The 23490-nt window shown below is 51.0% G+C and overlaps 1 protein-coding gene across 2 annotated transcripts in view; it reads right to left on the bottom strand.

Moving 5' to 3' along the window:
- Positions 1–22154, bottom strand: part of DPYSL3 (dihydropyrimidinase like 3) — a 31452-nt gene extending 9298 nt beyond the window's left edge. The window contains exons 1-6 of one of the 2 annotated variants that reach the window (XM_069028894.1): positions 21814–22154; positions 4717–4805; positions 2315–2499; positions 1134–1298; positions 862–923; positions 374–454 (exon numbers count right to left, since the gene is read on the bottom strand). In XM_069028894.1, the coding sequence (XP_068884995.1) occupies positions 374–454; positions 862–923; positions 1134–1298; positions 2315–2499; positions 4717–4805; positions 21814–22119 (888 nt within the window). In that variant the 5' untranslated portion in view covers positions 22120–22154. Of the gene's footprint in view, positions 1–373; positions 455–861; positions 924–1133; positions 1299–2314; positions 2500–4716; positions 4806–11388; positions 11506–21813 lie in introns of those variants that run through there. The other variant, XM_069028895.1, reaches the window with a different exon arrangement.
- Between the last annotated feature and the right edge of the window lie 1336 nt (positions 22155–23490).

Below are 23490 nucleotides of genomic sequence, written 5' to 3'. Positions count from 1 at the left end.
GCCACCTGTTTGCTTACAGGGAGAAAATCTCTCTTGTCAAGGCAGTTCTCAATGAACTTTACCTCTCCTGGCTTGTTATGTGCAAGGCAAAGGTCTCTGCCTCTCCACACTGAAGACAGCTGCAGTTGGAGCAAACATACCATACTTGATGGATACTCACCTCCATTTAGGTAATTGCTAATTCACTATTGCAGATTCGCTTATGCACAACATATTCACAACAAAAAATCTTGCTAAATTAGATATTGCTGCTGAACAGCGAAGGTATCACCTGGCACAAGATGTCCAACTTTAGAGTCATTTTGCTAATGCCCCACACCAAATCTGCCTGAGAAAGATTTTCAGTTCTTGCCTGCCAGAAGTAGTTAGTTACCTGTGCAATTATATCCCCATTTTCTGCATGAACTTGAGCTATGGCACCCAGCTCTGCCAGGCAGCTGAATATCTCGTACAGCTAAAAGAGAGACAAGAAGAAATGATTACTGAGCAGGCTGCCCATGGCCCTGACACCGCTCATGGCAGTTCCACCCATGCCCCTGGTAGCAGCAGGACCCAGTGTAGCCATGCCAGGCAGAGCTCTGGCTGTGCTGGGACCAGCTCTCTGAAGGATGCAGTCACCAGCAGATGCTCCTGGTGATCTCCACACTAGACCTGTGCCTCTGCCTGCAATGCAGGAGCCCAGCCAGCCCACAGCACAGCCTGGGGCAGCCCTGCACAAGCAGCCAGGGTGGAGGAGAGGAGCAGCAAGGCCTGGCCAGGGACAGTAGCCACCAGCCTTATGAGCTGCCCCATGCCCACCATGGCTGTCACCCCCCACTGCTCCTTGAATCAACACAACCATGGCAGTGTAGGGGGTCTCACCTCGGTGTTGGACATCTGGTACAAATCCTTGTAGGCCATGTACACCATGAAGGAGTTAACGCCTGGGGCAGGGCAGAGAGGAGACAGAGGTGAGCTTTGTACATTAGGCTGCCTGCTCTGGCCACCCTCCCCACCAGATGCCCTGCAGGGCACAGCTCCTGCTGGCAGCTGTGCAAGACCCCACGGGAACCCAACAGCGCAGCCACCTCATGCCTTCCCTGGCCAGGGGACAGGGCTGGCCAAGGCCAGGCAGGGAGCAGCAGGCAACAAACCTTTCTCCTGGACCATGGTGTGCAGCTCCTGCCTGACGTGGTCGCTCCAGCGTGGGATGTCCACATGCAATGCATAGTCACAGCAGGCCTTGCCATCAGCCCACTCCCGCCACCGCTCCAGCGCCTCGGCCAGGCTGGACTCCGGCTCTGGCACCACGTGATCCACTGCAGGGCCACAGCAGAGGAAGGGCTGAGCAAGGGCTCCCCAACCGGGCCATTCCACTGTGGCCTGGCAGCTCCACCACCCCAGGCTGGTCTCCTCAACAGCTTCAGGGCAGCTCCCAAGAGAATCCTGTCCCCTTCACAGCATGCCTTGGCTCCTCAAGTGCATTTATTGGCAGGGAAGTACATAGAGCCTTTGCTTAATGGCCTCTGGCACGGGACCAGAGGTTTTTACACGCTTCTGCTGAGAAACTGGCTGGAAGCTGAAGAGCCTTGTCTTTCCCCATCCCCACTCCCACCCCATTAGCACACAGCCTCCTCCTACACTGCAACACTAATGCACCTTTTATTGCCCACCATGGAATCTCCACACCTTACCACAGACCATTTCACAAAACACATATTTTTGGCACAGAGGAAGGAAAAACAGTGGGGGGAGGACAAGGAACCCAGCCCTTTACTGGAAGGATCAACACTTGCTCCTGCATCCCGAGAAACCCTGCAGTGCACCCAGCTGTAACCACTGCACAGGACAACACCTGGACCTCAAACCAGTGCACAGCCATAGCATTCTCCAGGGAAGGACCTCAGAATTCCCTTTCCTTTTTCGTCAGCACTGTTTATTTTCAAGCAGTGTGGGATGCCAGCACACTGCTCTGTTCCTCTGCTCAGAGCCATCTGAGCAACATGCTGTCCTACTTTTATTTAAAAGAGAAGTTATGCCATTTTTCCTTTTTGAGGGTCCCAGGGGCAACAGTGGCTGCAGACAAGCACTGCAGAACACAGGATCTGCAAGGGCACATATCCTGTCCTATCACATCATCATTACTAAGGATACAAAGTTCATCCCAATCCTTACTCGCTAGACTGCATTGACAGAGATCACAGAAAATATGAACACACTGTCATGGACTTTGAAGACAAAGAAGATTGAGAAAAGCACAGAAAAAAGAAAGAACTGGGTGATCTTGCAGGAGTGCTGGGTGGTGTCATGCACAGGCCATGCCTGCTGCACTTACTGATCATGGTGGTTCCACCAGCCAGAGCTGCTTTTGTTCCTTGGAAGAAATCATCCACAGCAGTCATTCCCCTGTATGGCATCTGCAGGCGAGTGTGGACATCAATTCCTCCAGGGATCACCATCTTCCCATTGGCTTCTATGGTTTTGACCCCTCCAGGAACAATCAGGTTGTCTCCGATCTGCCTGATGAGATCACACCAAGATACTCACACAAAGGAAAACCAGCCACAACATAACCTCTGAATAGCTCAGCCAGGGATTGCCAGGGCAGCTCCCTGCCAGCAGGAACACCCTACTCTGTCTTGCTCCCAGACCCAGGCTTGCCGGAGCCAGCAGAGCAAAACCACTCCACTCTGCAGCAATGTGCAGGATTGTCTGGCTTGCTTACACCTATGCTGTGCTTAGTCCAGGCGTGGCTGCCATCTGTCCAGTTGTCTCTGCAGTGCATGGTGAGAACCTGCCTAGGACAGTTCATACCCTACAGGCTCACAAAACAGGCTCCAGCATGCATTTCCAGCGTAGCAGTCCTAACTACTCACCCAGGATGCATGCTCACAAAACCTGACACCAGCCCTGCTTCCAAGCGAGCTACACCCCTAATCTCTCCTGTCCCTCTGCCCACCTTAAGTAAGGCTCAAGTTTGAGCTTACTTACAGAGAAAGATGATTTCCACTGTAATGTCACAGCTGGTAGGCCAGCTCAGGGCTCATCAGGGACTTGCAATGCTGCTCACAGCACAAAGTCCCAAGAGTGAAGGGACTCCTAGGAGCTGGGAAATAGCTCAGCAAGTGCCCAGCCTGACTGGCTGCAGCCTGCTGGGCTCATGGCACAGCCTGCAAGCTCTGGGCTCACTGTCTTCCCAAGAAGTCCACAGTTCTCCCCTCTCACCTTGTCTCTTCTGTGGCCCTGAAGGACAGCTTTGCTATCAGCAGGGCCACACTGTAATGAAGGCAGCTAAAAATCAAATACTTAAAAGTGTCCTCTGAAAACAGGAAACCTAGAGAGTTCCAGTATAAATCCACCAGTAACCTAATACACAACTATAGTGCTCTGGAGCCTGTCCTGTTCGAGCACAATTTGATGCACCCAGCCCTCCTGCAGGCCAAGTCACCTGAACCTCAGCATTCCCTTTCTAAGCCCCTGTCCCCTCAACCCTTTATGTGTCCATATGTACAACTCAGCCTTCAAATCTCTTATTTCAGAAATCCTACTTTCATCAAGCCTTTCTCAGTTTTCCTTGATAAATTAATATTAAAGATAAGTTGGTTTTAGTGGAAAACTTCTGATTTCCTTGTCACACTGGGGAGGTAAAAATGAGAAGCAAATTCAGTTTTTGCATTTCATTCAAGCTGAGTCACTTTGCAGGTTTTTTTTTCCCTAGTATAATAAAAATTCTGTGGACAGAACTGCTCACTTTACTGTCCTCACAGCAATAAACCAGCAGCTCTTCCCACTGCTTTTATGGAGATGAATCCATCACTACAGGTTTTTAATTACTCATTGTATTCTTACCAGAATTCACTTGTAAAAGCATTTAGCTCCCAAGGCAGTGAAATTCTGTGGCCTCCAGGCTGTAGATGAGGCTCAGTCATTTGCCCAAGCATACTCACAAAGCCTGTGCCATAGCAACACCTGAAGCTGGCTCTGATCCCTGCCTGTGTACAAGTCCTTGTCAATCACAAATGGTCTTGTCCACCAGATAAAAATACAGTCACACTTCTTGAAGTATTTATCTGCAGCTGGATTTTTAACATATACCACCCTGGGAAGGCTGGATATTTAACTCTTACCATAGAGCAAGCAATGCCTTTTCAAGTCTCTCTGCTATGAACTATCATGGTTCTTTCACTTCACCCAGTGTGGCGCAGGCCCCAGCACAACACCTTTGCCAAATTTGAATGGCAGCCTTTAAACAATGGAGCTATTCCTGCAGCTCTGAGACATACACGAGGAAGCTGGGGAAACCCAGAGGTTTTCCTGCAATTCCTGGAAATCTCAAGGATGCAGATGACTTGCAGCACAGCACTGTCCTTGTTAGTACTAACAAACAGGATCTTGTCTGGGGTCATTCATGCTAATACAGTTAACACAGGAAAAAACAGAAGTCAAAGATAAACCTGCTCTTGGTGTAATTAGACACAACTTTGCTTTACAATGGACAGAGTACCACAATCCCCCAAGCTGACAGCAATTCAGTCACTGGAGTTCCTCTGAAAACACATCAGCCAATCACGTCTGTGCTCACACACACTGCAGAAAGCTGAGCCTCTGATTAGAGAGGGTTTATCAAGCTTTACTGTCTGGCAAGTTGGGTACAAACCATATCCACAAAAAGCCGATAACCACCTAACCTGAAGCTGGTTTAAGGGGAGATGGAGAAAACAGAAATCCCATACTTACTTTATGAGGCCATCCTCCATGTAAATGTCAGCATAGAATGACTGGTCATCATTGACTATTCGCCCTCCTTTAATAAGGAGACGATCACTCTGAAAAGGGAAGAGCGCAGCAGTTGTCAGTAGCAGGTAACACACGTGCTTCATTCACTTCTGACTGTGAGGGTGGTTAGACACTGGAACAGGTTGCCCAGGGAGGATATGGCAGTATTCAAAGCCAGGTTGGTTAAGTCCTTGAGCAACCTGGTATAGTGGGAGGTGTCCCACTAGAGGGGGTTGAGACTACATGATCTTTAACATCCATTTCAACCCCTAACATATTACAATTTTATGATTCTCAGCACTCTGTACAGGCGCTCTCCCACTGCTCACCTCAACCACCAGTGCTGCAGAAAGGTCACTGGACCTGTACTAACACTCCAAACAACAGTACAAGATCAAGGATTGAAAATGTCATATTACAAAAGCTGTTTCCAAATGGGAGAGGGGGCCAGAAACACCACCGAGGCAGACTGAGCACAAGGGAGAGTCACTGGGAACACAGCAAATATGCTTCCATAAAATATAGAGAGAAGTCAAAAGCTTCCTATGCCAGGACATTATGCACAAAACTCTGCAGGCAGCATGAGCCACACATCAGTATTTAGAGCAAGTTCGTACTAAGGGCATGTCCTTAAACCTTATCTAGATACCATGTAAAGTAAGTTGCATTAAAGAAGACAAGTTACTCTCTCCTCTGTTACCACCTAGCAAAGACCACCAACAGGACAGGCAACCGGCTGGTAATCTGTCCCTCTCCTGCTGTGCTTGGGGTAATGTTTCTGAAGCCTTTTACAGGTCTGTACAAAACCCAGGAGGCACTGGACTGCACTCCAGTCTCATGATTTACCACCTCCTCTGTTCTTCTTTCCACTGACTGAAGTGGCCAGCAGCCCTCTCTGAAGGAGCACAGCCAGACAGCAGAGGAACACCCCAACCAGGACTGTGCTTATGCTCTTCCTGCATTCACACTTTTGGACCATGCAACTCAGCATACACAGATGGGAGAGGATGGACACTGTCCTGTGGGGAACAGACCCTATCCAGAGGAGCTGCGATGGCTCAGCTCCTGCTCTTCTACCTACCTCCACCTGCACAAGTCCGAACAAGCAGCTGCAGGCAATACGGGGGAAAACCACCTGATCTCACATATGCCTGCCACAGATTCAGGTGACACAGGCTGACTGCTGTGTCAGAGAACATGTTGTCTACCTGACTGCTTAAAACACATCCAGTAATTCTTCAGCTCTTGATCACGCCATACATTCCTCTCTTTTACCCCTGGTGCCCACAGCCCAAGTTTTGGCACGTAAATACACTCCCCTTCCACAGCCTGAGCCTGACCGACCAGAGCCTTCAGCAGGGCTCACATGCCAGCCTCATCCTGTGACGCTCTTGCATGGTTAATTGCTCTGCAGGGAAACGGGTTTGCTCTCCATCTGCCGCCCTTGGGGCAATTTCTGAAGTATTGCCACCGTGGCAGTTTCTGAAGTATTGCCACCATGGTGGGAACTTGTAGCTTCCCTTCTGTCAACAGAAGGATGCAAAGAATACTTCTGCGTCCCGGCAGCAGCCAAAGCCCAGGGCCCCGCGTGCATTTTTACAGCAATCTCATCCACACGCAGCAGAGACAAAGGAACTGGGTGGGGAAAGGAAGGGAATGCCGGCGCGCTCAGCCCTGCTGCAGCTCAGCGCGTCGCGGGGGCACAGCCATCGGCTCCCGACACTGCCCAGGCAAGGGCCACCCCACGGCTCTACAGATGGCCGGCAACCCCAGCCCTGGCAAGGGGGATTTACCTTCCCCGCCCAGCACAGCCCATAAGGAGCCTCGCCTTCCACCAAGAAAAGAGCTCAGCTGAGTTGTTCCCGGTTCTCCTGCCACTCACCATCCTCTCCAACAAGCAGACCCGGGGTCAGCCCCCCTTCTTCCCTGACCCAAGGTAACACATCGGGCAGAGGTCTGCCCAAACTGTGCTGTCTAAGGGGGCTCTGGAAGCAAGGGCATGTTGCTAGTCACAGCCCCCCATGCACAGCTCCTTCAAACATCCTGCTCTGATGCACCTCCATGAGCACACAGAGATACTGGTCTTAACCAGCGACCTGGGGGACCACAGCCACCTCTCATGAGCAGCCAAGGCACAAGGACAGCTGGTGTGCGCTAGCCTGGCAGTCCCAGGTTCTTGGGCCAGAGCACAGCAGTGCTACACCTCTCCCCATGAGGCACATGCTGGGCAATACTCAGCTTTCGGGCTGAGGACCCTGAGCACAAACAAGGTAAGAAAAAAGTCTCCATGCCCAGATCCACTAACAGCCCTCCATTTCAATTTTGTCTTGCCCTCCCGAATTCCTGGAGCTGGTTCTCACTAGAGTGTGGGAGCACCAGCAAATACTGATTCTGGCCTGCCCTTCCCTGTGCATGAGACAAGAGGAAGCCAAGGGAGTCAGGCACAGGCAGCACAGGGGCAGGAGACAGTCGCATTGACAATTACTGAATAAACTGTTAATATGAGCTCAGGAAATATGCCTGCTCCACACTCACAAGTGGTCATTCTGTGGCAGATGTGAAGGGCTGCTCAGTGCTAACTCTCTTAGTACACAAAATTGAGAGATCCACAGCGGCTGAAGCACAAACAAGGCATCCGCTCAGGAGATCAGGCACTGCTAGAACCCATCATGCCTACTCCACAGTGAAGGAACTGCACCAGCCCCCACCCACTGACTGCAAGGAAAAAATGCAACAGAGTTGATAAGGAAAATCCAAGTGACACGCCTACAGGCTCTGGCATCCTTCCGGAGTGCACCCAGGTGTCAAGAGGCAGGGGAAGAAGAAAGGAAGAGAATGAAACAGTTATGAGGAAACAAGTCTGATTTAATAGCCAGGCTTCTGCAACGCATGCTACCAGAGCAGCCCCAGACCACAATAAATGCACTGTTCCCCTATCAGGGCTCACTGTGCCTCTGCACGCCCACCACGGCTCCTGCCAGACAGGGTCAGGCTGTTTCATCAGCCACTGTCAGCAGCGGGAAAAGCCCTCCTGCATCAGGAGCCACGAGGGCATGGCCAGGGAGGGAGCAGCCAGTGCCTGAGCCCTGGCCACTGCCCAGCACAGCCTCTGGGCAAAGGGCACCGAAGTGAGTGTGAGATGCTGTGCAGACCGTGGCTGCATGCGGCTCTGCCTGACCGCTGGTGCTGACCTGTCATTGGCCTGACCTCCACTGCTGACAGTGCCTCCAAAGTACTCAGGCAGCCAGTGACAGCTCATCTGTCACCGGTGTGGTGCTTTCTGTGAGGATCAATTTCTGCAGGCACAAGGGATGCCTATGAGGACAAGACAGGAACTTCCATCCAGCTCAGCTCTGCCAAAACCTTCTGGATTCACCACCAGCCCTCAACACCTCTCCATGCTGGTAAGCCTTTATGCAGAACTCTCCCTGTCCCTCTGCCTGTTTGCATTTGGGATCAAGCCTTCAAACCCACTACCCATTCCCTCATGCCCACACTCTGCTCCTGATGCCCTTAAGCATTATCTGGTCATTTTGAGACCCCAAACTATGAGGTGGTCTCTTATCATTTTTCAGAGTGATGCTGCAGAAAGAAAGGCAGGCAGCACTTCCAGAAGGCTGCTGAACCCAGCCAAGAACAGTGTTCACCTCGTTAACAAAGCACAAGGGCATAATTAGGGAAGCACAGAAGCAGGTGTATGGTTTTACTGCTTTTTCCCTTGTAAAAGAAGAGACACTAATTGCAGTGGTGTTTTATCAGAAGCTCATGTTTCCTCCTTACTAACGTACCACACAACAGCATGGAAGAGCCCCTGGCTAGAGTCACAGGGAGAGATAGTTAGCTGCCAGCTACATTCCCCACGGTCTGTGGCTAAGAACTGACATACCGATAGCTACCAGTTTACCAAAATCTGTCTAGTCAGCAACTGAGGCTTTCCTCCCCACTTGTACCTGATATAACATACTGGCCATCCCAATACAGATCTCCTTGTTTTTAGAGGGGGCAGAGACACCACAGAGATGGTGTATGTGGGCTCCTGCAGGGGGATTGGGGAGGGCATGGCTCACAACAAGAAAAAAATATGGGATCTCCGGTCTACCTGGCCTAGGAAAGGATTTTATGACAAAAGGACAAAGACTGAGTAATTTTGACTCAGCCAACAGTTCTGTTAACAGGTATTTTGTGAAATCAGGACAAGATTTTAGTCTTCCACCTCTCTTTCTGCAGAAAAACATACTGTGGACAGCAGGAGAGGAAATACTTTGATTACTTTTCCAAACAGCTAAAAAAAAGGAACCAATAAAAAGTCTCTCAACAGACACACAAGATCTGAAATTACTATTCCCCTGAGCTGGACACCCCAGCATCAGCACACATGTGGAAAGTAATACCACATTTAGTGGTCTCTGATGCATGGTGCACAACATGAGGCAGTGAAGAGCAACACATCCATACCAAGCTGATGGAGCCATCACTGAGAAAGCCAAAGCCTTGGCTAACCTCCCCTCCCAGTGTTTTCTCCTCTGCGCAACTGACAGACATGCCTGTACTTCCCAGTCTTCCATCAATGACTACAGTCATGCTGTCACACACAGCTTTTGACCAGGCTTTTTACAACTCATGCTGGGAATAATTTGCACAGAAATTTATCTCACACTAACATATGCACCAGTCACTCGTGATGCTGGCCTCTCCACTAAAATGGCTGTCCTAGAAAACATAAGAAACTGCTGCAAACAGACACAATAGGCAAGCTGTGGTTTTTCAGATGTTACTGGCAGAAACCAACTACAAATACTGACTGCAGCATTGCTGAGTACAAGAGGAACCAGGAGGGAGTGTTTCTGCATCTCCAGAAACACATTAGGCAGTTGAAACAATAGCTGTTGGAAGTACAGATACCCAGTTTTCTAATCTATCCTTCATGGAAGCCCAACCTGCCCATTGCTGGAATGACAGAAGCAAGGAAGGCACTGCTCCTCTTGTTTGTGAGCTCTGTCCCTGCTTCAGTGCTATCAGCCCTGAGATCTAAAGGTGAGTTACCTGCCTGGGGAAGCGGCTTCTATTATTGTCTGTATGCTCTCATGCTCCAGTACTCCCCCACCTCAAATACAATGCTTTAGATGCTTTAAAGGTAATGGGAGAACACACTCTCAGACCTCTCTCTACTAACAAACATAGCTTAGGTGACAATCTACCATCCCCATCAGCTGCTACCTGTACTGACATGCAAGAAGATTCTGGGGCAGAAATCTAGAAAGGAGGAATAAACAATGTCAACAGTGTCCAGGGAGGGGGCACAATCGGTGAAAAAGGAGACACTGGAGCTGAGCTTTTATTTCTGCCACTCCATACTAAAACAGAGGAGGCCACCCACCACCTGACTTCACTTCATTGCCGCCTCTGAGTCCCCTGATCATTTGACCAGAATTCCACGGCCATGTCTTCCAGTCCAGCCAGAATATGATAATGCTGCAGAATAGGGCCAGTGAGTTATGGAGGGTCATCCTCAAGCTGTAGAAGTCAGAGGAGAGAGCTACCTGTAACATCAGTGACACAGACACCATATGCCTGCAGCATTTTCAGCTTCAGCAGAAAAGGAAAAGATTTAATAGGGATAAATCAAGCAGCTTGGGAGATTTTGTTACCACTGAGGTGAGAGAGCTCCCATTGGATACCAGAGGAGCAGGCACAAGCCCTGCATATTGATAAAGCATATAGTAAAGAAAAAGCCCCAGAGAATGGGAGAAATCCCACCTACAGCAGCAGCTGGGGTGTCTTCATAGCAGTCTAAGGATACACGAAAGGCAAAATGTGTAAAGCTATATTACTGCTTGTGAAAGCAACTGAATCTAGGCTCACAAAGGAATTTCTCTTTACAGTGGTCGAGATCTTACTGCTTCTTTGGGAGCATTTGTTCACATTTGTACATGCAAAAGAATAATGGAAGTCAAGTGCTTTGCTTTTCCTTTTTCTTCAGAGGACCAGAGCTGTCCTCAATAGAAAAATCAGGAGCTACATGAAGCCAGTGGAAAACCAACAAGATGAAAGACCAGATTGCCTTCCCAGGAGCAAGCCTTCTGCGGCCTCCGCAGGGCGAGCCCTGGAGCAGAGAGCTGCCACAGCAGAGATCAGAGCAGGAAAGCCTCAGAGGGAGCGGCACGGCAGGATACCGGTGGGACCGGGGCTCCTGCAGCTTCAGGGCCAACCCCCTAGCCGCCCCCTCTCCCGGGCGGGCCGGGGAAGACGGGTCCCTGAGCGCTGCAGCGGCACCGCCGCACCTGATACGGCGAGACCGAGGAGCTGCTCGGCGGGGACACCGAGAGGGGGGAACGCCCTGCGGGAAGCCGGGGCAGCCGCCCGCCCCCTCCGGCCCCGCCCGGGGGGAACTCCCCACCGGCATCGGGTACCGCCGGGCACCGGCCGCCGTTGACGCTCCAGCCCGGGCTACGCCCGCGGGGCCGCGGGCTCTGCCCAGCTCAGCTCACCGGCGGAGCCGGGGCACCTGCGCAGGCGGCGGCTCTTTGTCTGCGCGCCGCCGCCGCCCCGCTCCGACCCGCAACGCCGGACGCCGGCACCGAGCTTCCCCCCCGCCCCACGGGGCGCCCTGTCCCGGCCGCCCGCCGCACCCACCGTGATGCGCGGGATGTTCTTCTTGCCCTGGTACGACATGACGCCGCCCGGTTCGGCCCGACCCGCCGCCGCCCGTTCTGCCTCCGCGCCGCTCCTCACAAAGGCGAGACGGAGCCCGCGCCCGCCGCACCGGGACGGCCGCCTGCCCGCCCCGCCCACCGCGCCGCCCGCCGCCGCCAGGGAGCGCCCCGGCCCCGAGCAGGGCGCGCCCCGCCCCGCCCCGCCCCGCCCCGCCCGGCAGGTGCCGGCACCGACCCCGGGCACCGACGCTGCCCAGTCTGCGTCTGCATCCAGCCTGCAGGGACAGCCCACGGGAGCAGCCACAACCAGGGCTCTGTGCTGGCCAAGACTTTCCATGTAACACTGGCAAGTACAATGAACGAGGTCTGTAACAGACCAGGCTGTCTCGGGCTGCTGGCACGCACCTGTATCACCTCAAACTTTCTTTCACATGCACAGGAATTGGAAACATTAAAAAATAATAAAATACACCACACAACTGGCTTCGGGAATCCTACATGCCATGCAAACACTATGAGTGCTGGCAAGGACTTCTTCCCTTTCCTCTCCTGTGACTTTGGTAGGAAGGTTTAAATGGTGGAATTGTTTACAAGTACCCAGTGTGTGCTGAAACAGATTATGCTGAGCCTGGCCCACAGCTGGCCAGGACCACACCAGCAAGAGCTGTACCACAATGGGATGAACTCGTCTACCCATTCCTGCTTGCCACAATCCATTGTGCTTCCAGCAGGTCCTAAGAAACATGGCCAGCCTGAACCCTGCTTTCTCTTCCAGGCCAGCTGTGACTCCACTCACGTGCAGAGCTTTGAACACCATCAGCAAGATGTTCCTACAGATCCTGCTGCCAGGCAGCTCCACTAGGAAAATCTTCCAGCCACACTTGGCACAGACAGTGCTGTAAATCCAATTTCTACTTCCTGTCAGAAAAACAAGACATCTGACCTGGGTGACCAACACCCAAACCCTCTCTCCAGTTTGCTTTCTCAACTAGAACCTAACAATAGCATCAGGGGCCTGACAAGCACCCTGCTCACCAGTGCATGCACACGCAGAGCCATCTCACAGCACAACCCCTGACACTACAGCCAACTGTGACTGCTACAAAGCCCTGGGAGAAGTGGGTGACAGCAGTGTGGACTGTCAGTACCACGTGCTCTGCAGGAACCCAACCTAAAGCTTTTATTACCCACTGAGTCTCTTATTCTGTGTGCTTCTGCTGAAGTTCTTGGATAGTTTTACTGGATTCTAAACCCAAAAACCTTTCACCAGTTTGAAGTCAAAGTCAGCAGATGCTCAACAACTTACTTACTACTACCAGGACTGTGAGAATATTGACTAATTGCAAGGGCTGCTTGGCCTTTCTGTTTGCCTGTCCCAGCTCCTATGCCACTGCTGGTGAGCTGCTGTACCCCTGCAGTCAGCAAGAGACGGTTGGAAACTTCCCCTCCATGGCAGATCCATGGGCAGGGGATGTCTGCAAGCACCAGGCAGGGAATGGGGGAGCAGTGCTGTGCCAGAGCCTCTGCAACTAAGAAGCCTGTGAGGAGAAGATCAGGTACCAGATCGCACTGCTCTTGTCACGTGACTGCAATGCTTCAAGAACAGGTCCCGGTCTCTACTGAAATTACACTGGCAGGGGCTGGGAGGTGAGAAAGAGCCTCAACTTCTATCACCTAACCTCTCAAAACTTCACTCACGCATTTTCTGGAAAGTTTATGAGTATCCCCATGCCTGGTGGTGCCACATTAACTTTGTCTAGATTCAGTAACGGAAAGAGCAGCAGTTAATTAGTTATTAATAGATAAATGACTATGCAGATGCTGCTGACTTCAACACTTGGACAGTTTCAAGAGTCAAGCTTGCATCAGCCCCCTGGATGCTGGCCAGCCACAGTGACTTCAGACCCCTCATTTGAAGAGATGTGCTTTCCTCACGGTTGCTATGTGACACTCGTGCAAATACAATCAAACACCCTGCCCTGGGCCCAAACATTCAAAACAGAAAAAAACTTTTTCCATAGGATCTCTTCCAGGTGCAGTGTGTGAGGCCCTACTCATATGCTTCAAAATATCCCCTATGAGAAACATGGTCAATTTGAAAGTTACTTAAAATGGCAATCCTCAGAGCTCAAAACCTCCTCATGGCAGCAGATGTTTGTGGACAGCCACAAGTGACAGGAGCAGGGTGAGGAGCACCAGTGGTGTGAACACAGAATAGAAGGCCCATGCTGCTGCAAGGACTTTGGCACCAAAACAGACCCATCTCTGACTGTGGCCCACCAGCACACAGCGGCCTGGTTCAAACCCCCTCTGTGGCGACCAGGAGGCTCCTGGACCCAGCTCTAATGCAAAGGACAAAAGCAGATCCCACCAGCCCTATGTGTCTGTAACCAGTGGGTCTTACACAGGCACAACCAATGTTCAGTGAATATCACCAGTCATGAAACAATCTGGGCTCAAATATCATAATGTTCAGCAGATTTGCCAGGCCAACCTGTCCCCATGCATACAATCTCCTCCTCCCCATATATACTCTTTGCATGGAACCATCCCTTCTGCTCTCCTAGCAGATGAGTTTTCAGGGGTTGAGTTACCTCAGAGGCAGTGAATCCAAGGGACAGAAACACCATCCCTGCACCAAAGTGGGAAGTCCCATGCACCCAGAACAGTTCCTGCATCCCACAGGCATGAAGAGAAGGTGTCCTGGCAAGGGAGAGGTTGTTTCTTCTCTTTGCCAGAAATAAATGATGTTGAAACCAAACATGTCAAATGGAACACACTAATATGTGTACACAAGTGACTGCTGCATCAAGGCCAATAAATTCAATTTTAGCCTGATCCTGCAGAGCAATGAAGTGCCCTTGAGCTGGGAGGCTCAACAAGTGTTTTTCCTCTCCTGGGGCTCAGTTGGCTCAGTGACCATTACAAGGCCAGGACTGGGAGGGAGCTGCAAGCTGTGGGGGCTGGCCCAGCACACTATGGGACTGGTCACTGCTGGGGCCCCTGTCCCTCTGTTCAGCACTGCTGCCAGCAGCAGCAGTGACCAGCTGACAGGTTTCACCCCTGACAGCTCTGCTGGAGAAATCACCTCTTTCCAGTTCCTCCCTCAAAAGGCACAATGGAAATGTTCATGCTGCAGGCCATGGCATCCCTCCCTCTTCCTGCTGCACCTGGGCTGGAAGAGCCTGCTCACCCAGAAGGCCATCCCTGGCAATATGCCAATGCCAAGTCTGCAGGGACATGGCTCCCACTTCACTCTTGGCTCCTTTTGTGGCATGAGCTTTGGCTGCACAAGAGCTTCTGTATTTCTACTGGAACAACTCAGTTCCATCCCAGCACAGATGGGTCAGCCTGAGTCCCTAAAACACAGGCATCCATCTAGTTCCCTTTAACATGCAGAGCAAGAACTAGAAAGGTCTGAACCCTCTGCTTAGTATGACTCCCCCCCCGCCCCGAGCTGTACAGAAACATCTGATACTGGATTCAAATCTATGTGCTGTAAAATGGAGCTCAGCTGTTCCCAGGAGGGCAATGGAAAAGATGCTGCTGGATCGAACCCACAGCCGAGAGCCAGCCCAGCTGAACAAGCCAAAGTCCAGCTGTAATTTCCAGCTTCTCAGCCCTGTCTCCAGGAAGTCTGCTGACATGTTTGGGTTTTGTTTCTTTCTCCCATTTACTCCAGCCACCTGCAACAACTGCTCCCCGGCAGAAAAATCAACCTTCTCTGCTTTCCACCTCTTAGCAGAGGTGACGATGTCCATGTAGGGAAATCTTTTGCCTGAAATAAAGCAACAGAGCACATGTAGCTCCGGATGGTCTCCGCCATGGTTTTCCTCATGATTAGGGCTGTCAGTGACCAGCTTTGTTCTCACCTGGACCATCTCTGAAGAGCAGACCACACATAGGAAATTACTTTTCTGGGTCTCATCACAACACCTCCCTGTTTTTGTTGCCATTTGCAATGGCACCAACACTTTACAGTCTTTCCCTAGGTCTGTTTGCTTGTACTTTTGAGCTGAATCTCTTTTTGTCCCTCCTGGCTCATGTCTCTGAGCCTTCCACACCACATCAGGATGGTCCCTTCCCAACTGATATTCACAACATCACAGCACACATGCTGTACCTCTTCTTTCAGGTCACTAAAGATACGGGAGAAGAGTCACTTCCAGCACAGATGCAGACAGCTCCCCGCTAAACAAGTCATGCACCCTCCCTTTAAGCCCCACGCAATTTTCCTGTGGAACCATATCTGCCAAACCAATTCCAAGCTCCCACTCCGGTGCAGGCATCCCAGCTAACAGGGTGCACACAGGGCCAAGATCATTTCAGGGTCCCCTCCCTTCAAACACAAGTGCTCCGCTTCTTCTGGCTGCCTCAACCTATGTGTCTGGTGCGGAGGGTGCCACCAGTTGGCCACTGCCCAGCCACTGTGGGACTTCAGCTGCTTGGACAGGATGGCAAGAAAAACCTTCCTGCAAAAGGAAAGCAGCATGAGCACCACAAAGCACCCCCTGCCCTCCCTGAGCAGGGCAGCACAACTCTGAGTGACCACCTCAGGACTGCACTGAATCCTCCTGAAAGAGCCATGTCTCAGCATCTGGCAAGGCACCACCCATTGGGAAACAAAAGCCCCCAAAAGCTGGTCCACCTTGTGGCTGCACATATTGGAGACAAACACTTCTCCAGTCTGGGCAGGCAGAGTCACGCAGTTCTGGCCTGCTGGAGGTACTAACATCTTAGATAAAAAGAAAAGGAAAAGATTATTTTGGACAGAACCAACTATTTTGCTGCAGCCAAACCACAATGCTTAATTTCAATTTAAACCTACTGAAGTTTGCATTTGACACTTTAAACTATGTTAATAAAAATATTAACTATGTTAATAAAAAATGTTTAGAGGAGTTTCCAACAACAAAGCCTCTTCCAAATGAGAAAGCAGTGAGCCTTGTCTTGCAAATTTCAAATGTCACACAAATTTGTGAGAACAAGAACCACGTCCACATGGCTCATGCAGTTAGTTTGGCTCCCGAAATATGTTTGTGGATTGACTACTGCCTGCCAAGAAGTGACACCTCTCCAACACCCATGTCAGGACCACAGATGCCACTTCATCCCTCTGCCTCATCCTACTGTGGTGTGACAGGGACAGAGGCCCCTCGTACCCTGCTGGGCCTCACCAGCCATGTCAGAACAGAGATGCTGCTGCATCACTGATGCCATGTCCTGCTGCAGGTGTTTTCCTTGTGGCACTCCTCACCAGAGCACTGAGTGAGCCCACAGCTGGCCTGCGGACCACAGGAGAAGCTAATCGCAGCAACGCTGGAAGCTGCTCCTGGAAACAGCTCTTTCCTGATGAAAAACCAGGTGAGGCCTTTCTGTGTTTTCTGACAACCTCAGAAAACATATACAGTATAAAAAAAAGCATCACCTCTCCTACCTGCTACAATGGGCTATCACCAGAGAATCTTGCATGTGGTACTTCATGGCATGCTTGGTTAGGCCCACTGCTCCCCTAAAATGTACCATGGCCACTTTCTACTATTAATTGTTCAATGTGGAGAAAAAATATCACTGGGTTTTCATTTTAAACAAGTCTCCTGGGGTATTATTTTACAAAGGTAAAGAGCATTATAAACCCTATCATGGATGTAGAAAAGAACTCCTTGCCCTGCTTATGAGCCCCTTTTAAACCACCAGACCAGAATCCCTCTCAACATCGGGGTCATGGCACTAAAGAAAGATACCAACAGAAACCCTCCTCTGGCAGGTCATGCCAGCAATCTGCCCTGAGCCCCTGCCATGTTCCTGGGGATATCTGCTTCAAGCCGGCTGAGAACAGGCTGCGTCAATGCGGGGCTGGCTCTCTCTTTTACACCTGGCTGCAAAACCCAGTTTCTTTCCTGCTTAATAATTCCATAAAGACCAACATGTCCTGGGAAGAGCATAAGGTTTTCAAGATCATATCAGCCCAAAATAACACTCATAGCACCATAGCAAAGCTCTGGCACTGCAGGATTGGCCTCCCACCTCAGTGCCCCAGATGAAGTGGCCAGGTACCCCAGAGGCCACTCCTGCCAGCCAGCTCCCTGCTCCCCCTGGACTGCCCACACACTGGGGCCAGCCATTTCCAAAGCCTTGACCATGTTGAGCTGAGAACGAGGACAGAAGGAAACCAATGACTACTGCCACAAGACAGTGTGAAAAATCAAACTACTTCCATGCTAGGGTAAGTTTTGTGATAAAACACAAGCACTTTGCAGCAAGCAGGAACTCTTCAACTGAATCCCTAATTTCTCTGGAAATCTAGGCCTACTGCATAATTCCCATGAAATCCAATATCTGTCTTCTTACACAGGGGGGTGGGATAACAAACTCAGCAGTTTTGTGTAAGTGCTGGCAATAACCTCTGTCCTAGCATGAGCAGCCAAAGAACTGACTCTTATTGCTGTGCTTCAGGCATCAGATTTCTTAAAAAACACAAACACATACCTGTGGGAGTTTTTTCAATAAAGACCTGAATATTTAGCATTCAACTCCATGAACTGTAACACAAGTTTACCTGTTGTATTTGTTTTGTGAGAGCTAGTTCAGTGGTTGGGTTTGTTCCTATTGTTTGTAAAAGTAACAGAAATAATGTAACTCAAAATTATTCTTTCATAAAAAGAACAAGTAAAACCAAAACACAGATGCTCAATGGGGTGATACTGAGGTGATGAATTAATGCTATCAAAGTGCTTTAGGATCCCATCCTCAAATTCAGGATTTTTAAACTGTGCTAAAGGCAGTGCACAACTGCAACTTCAGATTGCGCCAAGTTGCCTTGTGAGGCACAGACTGCCGTTGGCTTGGTGTTCCTGCTATAAATTACTGGCATTGGAAACCAAAAAGCTGAATGCTGAAGTCAGAGCATATTTTACAGGTGTCAGGAAAACGAAGAGAGAATCAAGTTAGTCCAGGCTTTGTTCTCCATTTGAGGCAGCCCTGCCTGTATTTCCAGGGTGTATGACAAGTTGATATCTATATTGATTGGTATCACACAATCAGACGTGTGACAGTGGCTGACTGCAGGAAAAAGCCAAGGACTGGCTCCTGCTGGTCTTCTGGAGGGGGCAAACTCTTCACCTGCTTTCACTGCCTGCTAGTTTCCCTTACGTTCCTTTTCCCATTCCTCCCCAGTCAACAGAGCTGCCCTAGCCTGCAGTAAAGCCACAATCCCATGTTTGTTTCCAAGCCAGTTGCCTTGGAAATGACAACCTAGCTGCAGAACCACGCAGAAGGACGGACCGACAAAACATCTGGGGGTTAGCACCATGTGCTCCTGCCTGTATGACTGGACAGGAAGATGAAAATGCAGGGTCTCTGCACGGCTGAGCAGTGAGGAGGGACGTGGACGAGGCCTCTACAGGCTTCTGGTTGACCTTCCCAGGCACCAGGCACAAAGTGTAAGGCTCCTTCTCTGCTTCTCAAAGCCCTGTTGCCTCTGCAGATGCCCAGTACTGCAGCTCTCCAGTACCTGTTCACACATCACCAGCCCTCCGTGAACAACCTGGCCACAGGATGTCTGTGGGGTGGAGGGTGTCTGTGATCTCCAGAGAAACTCTCTTTTTACTTCATGATAGTAAAGTGAACATAGTAATCCACTCTGGCTAAACAAATAGCATGACAACTCTCAAAAGAAAACTGCAGGACACTTCACAAGGGCAGAGTCCACATTGGCTATTACTGATAAAACCTGCACTGAGTTAAATCACTCTTGTTAAAAATGGTCTCTACAAATAGGCCAGATCAGCACTGAATCTGGCCCTCCAGTGTTGTTCCTCCAAATCTTAAGTGTTGTGCAACAACAACTCTTGCTGCAGCAGAACTTAGTAGCAGGGAAAGGGACCTCCTGCTTTGAGCAAAGAGCACCTGAAAGGCACATCTCTTGTTCCCCAGGCAGCCCACCAGCCCACAGAAGGCAGCCCCCCATAGCCGCAGCCTCCACAGTAGTCCCCCTGGCCCCTACCCTAACGACTGTCACTCTCTGTCCCTAAATCCACCGCAAAGCTCAAAGCTCCACTGACAGAGCAAAGGCACAGCTCCCAACTGCTCTGAGCTATATCCCCACTATGACTTCAATGCACCTCAATGTACAGCCCAGTTTTGTCCTTCCAATAGACTCTGTGATAAAACAAAGTGAGGTTGGACCATGTGCCTGGGTCTGTATTATGCTGTCCAGCTGCATGACACCACGTGTTATCACCACGCATTTATTCACTGCAGTTGTCTCCCTGTAGAAATGTTGGTGCTTTAATTGTAATTAACGTCATTATAGGAAAAAAAACAAACAAAAAACTCCACAAAACAACAACAACAAAAAAACCCCACAAACAAACAAGGTGTATTGGTCTGTTGTACTTCCAAGAAACTGTTCACTGCAAAAATTAGAAGATAGATCTCTGTCTGTTGCCCTGGGCACAGGCAAGTCTCATGCTTTCAGCTTCTCTAATAAACAAGTTGCTTGGGCAAGAGTAGATGACTCGAACTCTCTCTGTGTTTCTTAATCTGTGAAATTATTCAAAGTTCAATTTGCCTTGACAAAAGTGCCTTTGTGTGTCCCAAGTCTGCAGAGTCCAACACAGGCAAATTCCCCATACCTTTGCAGTCAGTGGGGCTCAGTGTGCACAATTCATTTCCCATTGGACTGTCCTATTTTGGGACACCCCAAAGCTTGAAAGTCACAATACCAAGTCATACAATTCCTTCTAGCCATGCACACACAAAAACACATGTATGAAGTTGCCCACCCTCTTAGGCAAGATGTGCAGATAAAAGGGATTTGGTTCCTGATGCTTATCAGCTGAAGGCCTTGGAGGAAGAAATCTAGAGGCAGAAATCATCAGGGAGAGAGGAGCAGCTGAAGGAAATCCTCAGCTACAAAACACTAAAGATAAGGGTCTACACAAGACCTTAAAAGGGAAAAAGACTTTTTTGAATTTTTGGCACAGCTAATAAAGAAAAGCCCACAGCAAAGCGTGCAGACAGGCTGTCAGGAGCTTCAGCTTCTTTTCCAACAAGCAGCAGCATTAAATTGTTAACATAGTGGTCAGTTCTGCAGCTGCTACTTAAACCATGTGGACAAGGTTGGTACTGACAGGAATACTGTTAATTTTGTTCCGGACTCTGCAAAACTGCTGTAAAGGAGCAAAGCTCAAGAACAGGAACCAAGAAGCATGCCAGTAAGAAACCAAAAAGCAGAGGCTGAAGAAATTAAAGTGCAATGAAGACAGCTCAAAATAAGCATTGCCTAGCTAGACATTCCTACAGAAGACACTTAGGACAGCCTGATGCTTTTCCCCGAAACCAAGACAGGCCAAGTCATCACAGTTCACTGCTGTGCTTCCACTAGGTTCAAGCTGGTGAGGTTAGGCCTCCAGATCACATGTCTGCTGTTTATCAGGGTTTGCACTCCAGGCCCAAGTGGAAGTTTCTGCAGAACCCCAAGACAACCACTCCATCTCTTTGTGCCGACATGCAGGTGATTTTTCATTCCATGTTCAAAAGGGGGGGGGGGGGGGAAGGACGGCGGGGGGGTGTTGCCCCTGTTCACGGTTGAAAAAGAGTGACCTTAAGACAGCTGTTAAAAAGTTCAGCCCCTAACAAACTCATTGACCAACAGCAGCAAATGGCCTTACTTGCCTGATACAAAAATGAACCACGGGACCACTGAAATCCCAACCATGACATTCACCCAACACTATTAACTTAATCATCTTCTTGCCCAACTGCTAGTGCAAATAGGACCAGAACCAGCACAGCAAGCCATCTCACCCTCCAGCAGAAGGACTACGCTGTGGAGCTCGATGGATTAGTTTATCACTTTCACTTTGGTGTAAGTTGAGAAACTTTGTGCCTGGTGATACCTTCAACACTGCCACTTCCAGTGCCGTCCCCCCACTGCTGGTGCGGTATTTCTGGTTTGTATCCGTGAGAGATAAGGATCTGCCTGGTTTGGAGCAACAGCTCCAAAACCCCCAGGTTTTTTTGGTTTTTTTTCCATGTTGGGTGGCGCGGGAGCAGGTATTCTTTCATACAAGTACAAAAGAGCCACTGCAGCAAACCAAGCCAGCGGCTCTGACTCTCCCGGTGCCGCGGTCAGACCGCCGACATCCCGCTCGGCGGACGGAGCTCCGCGCACTGGGAACGACCGCGACGCTGCCTTGCCGCGGGGGCGGCGGGGGACGCTGCGGGAAGCCGGGGCGGAGAAGCCACCGCGGCACCACCAGCGGCTCCTCCAGGGCCAGCCCCAGGGGCGAGCAGCGGCGGGACCCACCCGCGGCCCCGCACCGCTCCCCGAGACCCCGCCCTGGGGCCCGCGCCCGCTGCCCCGGTCCCGGCCCAGCCCCGCCGCGCCGCTGGCCCCTACCCCGTCGTCCGCGGGGGCTGGGTCCTGGAGCCGCTCTTCGCCGGAGGCAGCGCGGAGGTCGCCAGCGGTCGGGCCGGAGCCGGGGGCCGCGCCGGGCGGAGGGTCGGGGTCGGGGCCAGGGCGGGTGGGCGGCGGGGCGCGGCGCTGCCCAACGCGCAGTGCCCCAAAGTCGAGGGTCTTGCTTTCAAAGGCGCCCTCGACGCTGCAGAAGAGCCCTCCGCGCTTCTGACGAGGCACCGCCGCCGAGCCGGGCCGCGCCAGGTAAACCGGCAGCTCCTCATCGTCGCGCCGCCCGTCCGCCGCCATCCCCGCTGCGCCGCCAGGACGGGACGGACGGGGCGGGACGGGGCGGGACTGGGCCGCGGGCTCGGGGCGGGGCGGACCCGACGTGAGGCTGAGGGGCGGTGGGGCAAGAGTGGATGCCGGTCGGCCGGACGCGGGGTCGCCTTCTCCGGCGTTCTCCGGTTGTCCGGCTCGCTGCGGGGAGCTGCCACCGGCCGCGTTCGCGGCACGCTCCAGCCGTGAGGACGGAGCGGACACACGGGAGTGCCTCGCTGCTGACCATCTCGGGCGCTCGGTAGATGGGCTGTGCCCGGACGCATCGGCAGCAGCCCCGACAGCAGCCGCAATAGCCGCGTGTCAGTTTTCCCCCACCGGTGCGTGGGCGCTGCCCACAAACCAGCGTTTGCTCACAAGCCCTGGGCCGTACCTCATTCTGCTTGGGCCGTGGTCCCTGCAGAGGCACTGCGGTTAGGTGGACGGTAGAGCCAGACACAAGCGATATCCACTGCACAAAGTCTTCACTGCTTCCAAACGCGAGCACGGGTGTTCCTGTCACAAAAAACACCAGACCGGCCGCACAAACAAGCTTCGTGTGTTGGCTGGTCTAAGCTGTTGCTTTGAGAACTCTGTTGCAACTTCATTTCAAAAGTACTGGAGGCCCAAAGGACAAAGGGACAGCCAAGACTGGGTCTTACAAATGCTAATGGCTGTTTAACAGTACTAGCCTGTGAAATATATCAATATATCGTGAGCACCAAAACTGGAGCTTTGACTAAAATTGTTTTGCCAAGTGCTCATTTCTTTATCTAGAACAAGTGTACATGGTACCTGTGTTCAACATCCTGTCATTTCTCAAACTACATTTTTATGTTACGAGATGTTGTCAGTCATGCTTTTTCCAACCTTTTCTGTAAAAACAAAGCAGTGCCATTATCTCTCCAAGAACTGGTGGTTCTTAAGGAAAACCCGCATGAGCCTGACCGATCATGGAGAAAAATGACCCTGTGATTAAGCCTGGAGAGGCAGTCTCGGGGCATTGGCTGACTAAGGCTTGAGGCTGTGTGGGAGGAAATGGTTTGGGACCATTTCCCTCCTTTTGCACGCTGGGAAACAGTCTGCTTTTGTAACAGAACTTGTACCAGTGTCATTAACTGGGTCCGTTTTCTCTCCATCTAAGTGAAATAATCTACAGTAACTTGAATTTTTGACTAATTATTCAGGTCTAAAGAGTTGGGAGAAGAGAGGATGCACTAAACATGTTGACTGTGTCTGCAAACTTGGAAGAGTTACTTTAAAAGCTTTGTGTTACACAGCACAGTGAAATACTCATCAGTGTCTGCCCTTTCTTTCTCTAAAGCAGCACCAGAGAGGGTTGCATTTGGTTGTTCTTGGGTT

Source organism: Aphelocoma coerulescens, chromosome 13, assembly GCF_041296385.1.
Source record: "Aphelocoma coerulescens isolate FSJ_1873_10779 chromosome 13, UR_Acoe_1.0, whole genome shotgun sequence".
NCBI classification, from domain to species: Eukaryota; Metazoa; Chordata; class Aves; order Passeriformes; family Corvidae; genus Aphelocoma; species Aphelocoma coerulescens.
This window is presented reverse-complemented; position numbering and strand designations above follow the sequence as displayed.